Source organism: Peromyscus leucopus, chromosome 10, assembly GCF_004664715.2.
Source record: "Peromyscus leucopus breed LL Stock chromosome 10, UCI_PerLeu_2.1, whole genome shotgun sequence".
NCBI lineage: Eukaryota > Metazoa > Chordata > Mammalia > Rodentia > Cricetidae > Peromyscus > Peromyscus leucopus.
The window spans coordinates 56545763-56549712 of record NC_051071.1 but is presented as its reverse complement, the minus strand read 5'-3'; the positions used below and the strand labels follow the sequence as shown (position 1 = coordinate 56549712).

Genomic DNA, 3950 nt, shown 5'->3' with positions numbered 1-3950 from the left:
TGGTTATTTAAAAGTCCAAATATTTTCTTATTCTTCAAATGAGGTAGAAAATGTTGCACTTTTTTTTTCCAGATTGTTTCAATGCTTAATTTAAGCATTTAAGTGAAAAAAGACTTAAATCAACTTTACTTCTCAATTTGATCCATCAATGTAAGTTGGGGATGAGATAATGTGTTTGAGTGAGGGGATTCAGTGAATATGCCCATTGCAAGCCTTGTTTAATGTCTTAATCATCTGGCAAGTGTATTGTGTCCCTTCATTGGTCCATTAAGCTCTGTCTGCCTCAGGTAATCAAACTTCAAAATTGATGTAGCATTTTCAGTGGATGTGGCTTATAAGAATCAATGAATTAAATATAGCTTGTAATGCTCAAATAATAGGATATTAATCATTTATGAAAATTTAAGGTTACAACTGAATCTCAAATCCATTACTATTTTGGTGAATTTGAATGGGAAGAATCATAGGCAGGCATTTTAGGGGCTTTAAAATATTGAGGTCTGTACGTAATTTTTATCTTAATGCCTTTGAAGCAAATTGCTTTGTGTCTCAACATTCCATATTCACTTTTGTACTTTGTAAGTCCACGACTCATGTTTCTGGTCACTAAACATGTAACAGGCTGGACAGTCTATTGCTGTTAGATTATCTAGCAATAGGAAAGGTTTTTTCCTCCTTTGAATTTCTGTCCCCTTCTCCCATCACAAACAACTGCTAGTTTGTATTTGTGAGCAGACTACTAGAGTCAGGAAGATAACAAAGTATAAGCCATTCTCTTGCCCTGAGAACCTGCATGGGAAATAAATTAACAGAAGGATGGATCAAGAGATTAAGATCAGGCAAAGGAACAGGGTCCCTCAGTCTCTCTCTTCCATAAGCAGGGAGTAGCCATGCGCCAACTTTTGCAGATGTGGTAGAAAAGAGTAGCTTTGTTACACACAGTCCTTTATTGCCTTTATGAAATGGAATCAAACTTAAGACCTTTAAACCCTAACTGTGTGTAGCACATCAGTTAAAGGGTCAGTCACGTCATTTGTTCTCAGTAGACGGGTAGAGGGGAGTTTGCCCTTCATTTAAAAAAATATATATATATATCATTTAAAACGCCACTAGCTGTGATTCAACTCTGCCTCACTCACAGCCCTTTTGCAAACACAGCCCACATGCCAATATTGATAATATCGTAGCCTTCTAGACAGTCAAACTACTTTTGTCAAGGTGAACTCGGAGGGGGAAGATTCGGAAGAATGGATGGAGAGGGAGGGAAAGGGAGAGAAAATAAATGAAACTCTGATGAAAAGATGAGTTGCAGTCCACTTTTCGCTCGATTTTTGATGTTTCTTTTTGATGTTTCCTTTGGTTTCACCACCCTCGGGCCTCTCCTTTTGGTTCTGCCCTCACCCAGGCTCCCTAGCTCAGGAGCCTCTCTGCCCGCCCCAGAGCCTATCCCTTTAAATGACAGCTGTGGCTCCAGTCCCGGTTCGGGGCTTGACGTCAGTGCCACCTCCTGGGCTGCGAGTAGTTAGCGCCGGCGCCGGCGCTCCTGGCTGGGGCGCGCTAGCTCGCCAGCAGCCGGGGGTGAGTTTTCTTTGCTCGAGCCCCGCCTCCTGCCCGCCCCCTCGGAGAGCCGCGCGCAGCCCCCGAACCTCTCCAAGTCTCTAGCACACTTGCAGCCGGTTGCCCCAAAGGAGCAGCAGTGCCCGCGGTGCTCCATTCCAGAGCTTCTCTGCCCGATGGAGCTCGGGCGCTGCCGACGCCGCTGCTGCCCGGAACCCTAAGCCTGTCCGGGTGTCCGGAGGACCGTGCCGGCCAGTCCGAGAGTGCAAGAGTGCCCGGGCGCACACCGAGGACAGGGGGCCTCGAGGTTCTGAGAAGCACGCCGTGCCGCTCGCCTGGGTTACCTGGCCGGCGGCAGGGACCATGGCTCTGAAGGACACGGGCAGCGGCGGCAGCACCATCCTCCCCATCAGCGAGATGGTGTCCGCGTCCAGTTCTCCTGGCGCTCCTCTGGCCGGCGCCCCGGGGCCCTGCGCTCCGTCGCCCTTCCCCGAGGTAGTGGAGCTGAATGTTGGCGGCCAGGTCTATGTGACCAAGCACTCGACGCTGCTCAGCGTCCCGGACAGCACTCTGGCCAGCATGTTCTCGCCCTCTAGCCCCCGGGGCGGCGCTCGGCGCCGGGGCGAGTTGCCCAGGGACAGCCGCGCGCGCTTCTTCATCGACCGCGACGGCTTCCTCTTTCGGTACGTTCTGGATTACCTGCGCGACAAGCAGCTGGCGCTGCCCGAGCACTTCCCCGAGAAGGAGCGGCTCCTGCGCGAGGCAGAGTTCTTCCAGCTCACCGACCTGGTCAAGCTGCTGTCGCCCAAGGTCACCAAGCAGAACTCGCTCAACGACGAGGGCTGCCAGAGCGACCTGGAGGACAACGTTTCCCAGGGCAGCAGCGACGCACTGCTGCTGCGTGGGGCGGCGGCCGGCGGCGCGCCCTCGGGCCCTGGAGCGCACGGTGTCAGTGGCGTTGTCGGGGGCAGCAGCGCTCCGGACAAGCGCTCTGGCTTCCTCACCCTGGGCTACCGTGGTTCCTACACCACAGTGCGCGACAACCAGGCAGATGCCAAGTTCAGGCGTGTGGCGCGCATCATGGTATGCGGGCGCATAGCCTTGGCCAAAGAGGTCTTTGGGGACACTCTTAATGAGAGTCGCGACCCTGACCGGCAGCCCGAGAAGTACACGTCCCGCTTCTACCTCAAGTTCACCTACTTGGAGCAGGCGTTCGATCGACTGTCTGAGGCCGGCTTCCACATGGTGGCGTGCAACTCCTCTGGCACCGCCGCCTTTGTCAACCAGTACCGAGACGACAAGATCTGGAGCAGTTATACCGAGTACATCTTCTTCCGTAAGTTAGCAACCTACCTACCTATGCATCTCACACCCTTTCTCCACCATGCCAATTTGATGCGGGAGGAGCCCCGCTGTGTCCAGGAAGGGACGTTCTTTTCTGGAGTGCCCTGGCGGTGAGCCTGCTAATCTGTATTAGCAGGTCTCCCTCCAGCATCCCTTGAGCAGTGCAGAGTAAGCCCTGGGTCCTCCCGCATTCCTGGATTCAGGTTCTCTTCCTGAACTTATTGATCCTGCCCTCTTGCCCCGCCTAGCTCCAGGATGCTCTGGTCACCCTCCAATGTACAGGGTTAAGAGGAGAGAGAGCACGGTCTGTGCCTGTAGGTCATCCTCCTCTTATCTGATGAGATGTGAGTTTAGGGCTTCAGTTTATTTGAGCCTGGAGAACTGGCACGGAGACAGCGCAGCGCATGCCATGCCAGGATTATCTCCTGTGGTGTGTTCCCGCGCAAGAGCTCCAGTTGCTTGTGGTTTTGGAAGGGGGCAACTCAAGAGATGGTGACTGTACGTCTAGATCACCTCCTCTTAGGAGCTAGCACACGAGGGCTGCTAATGTAACATAGTCTCCATTAGCTAGTAACAAGATAGGTTTTCCTTTGTCGCTTACCTCCAGTGCAAGTGTCCGATGTTTTGGACAAGGGTCAGAGGGGAGAGATGAGTTATGGCTTCTGAGTGCAAGCGCGTGTGCTTGTGCATGCGTGTGTGTGTGTGTGTGTGTGTGTGTGTGTGTGTGTGTGTGTAAAGGGGCAGAGTGTTGAATCAAGTTTGCAAGGTAATAGTTTCTAAAAGAGGGAGAGTCTATGGAAATTCTTTGGCGAGATGCTTTTCATGCGTTTTCCAGAGGGGGCCCTTTTGAGTTCAAAACCCCAAAGGAACACCACAGTCTTAACATGCAGGTGATTGTGGGTTTGTCTTCAGTGGGGCTAAGATTCCAAGGTGGACAAAGTAAAGCTCAAGTAGGGACGGCCACAGGAAATTATTTGGCCAGCGTTTTTGTTTGGCAAGATAAGAGAAGCTTTAAAACCGTGTGTGTGTGTGTGTGTGTGTGTGTGTGT

At 51.9% G+C, this 3950-nt stretch overlaps 1 protein-coding gene across 1 annotated transcript; it reads left to right on the top strand.

Moving 5' to 3' along the window:
* The first annotated feature begins 1420 nt into the window (after nt 1–1420).
* On the top strand, nt 1421–3588 carry Kctd8 (potassium channel tetramerization domain containing 8). Its single transcript, XM_037209078.1, has one exon. It carries the CDS (start codon nt 1921–1923, stop codon nt 3013–3015), a length of 1095 nt encoding a protein of 364 aa, XP_037064973.1. The 5' UTR covers nt 1421–1920; the 3' UTR covers nt 3016–3588.
* The last annotated feature ends 362 nt before the right edge of the window (nt 3589–3950 follow it).

Excerpts from the sequence above, each read along its gene's own strand:
- Kctd8 (XM_037209078.1), top strand. The coding sequence starts at position 1,921 with ATGGCTCTGAAGGACACGGGCAGCGGCGGCAGCACCATCCTCCCCATC.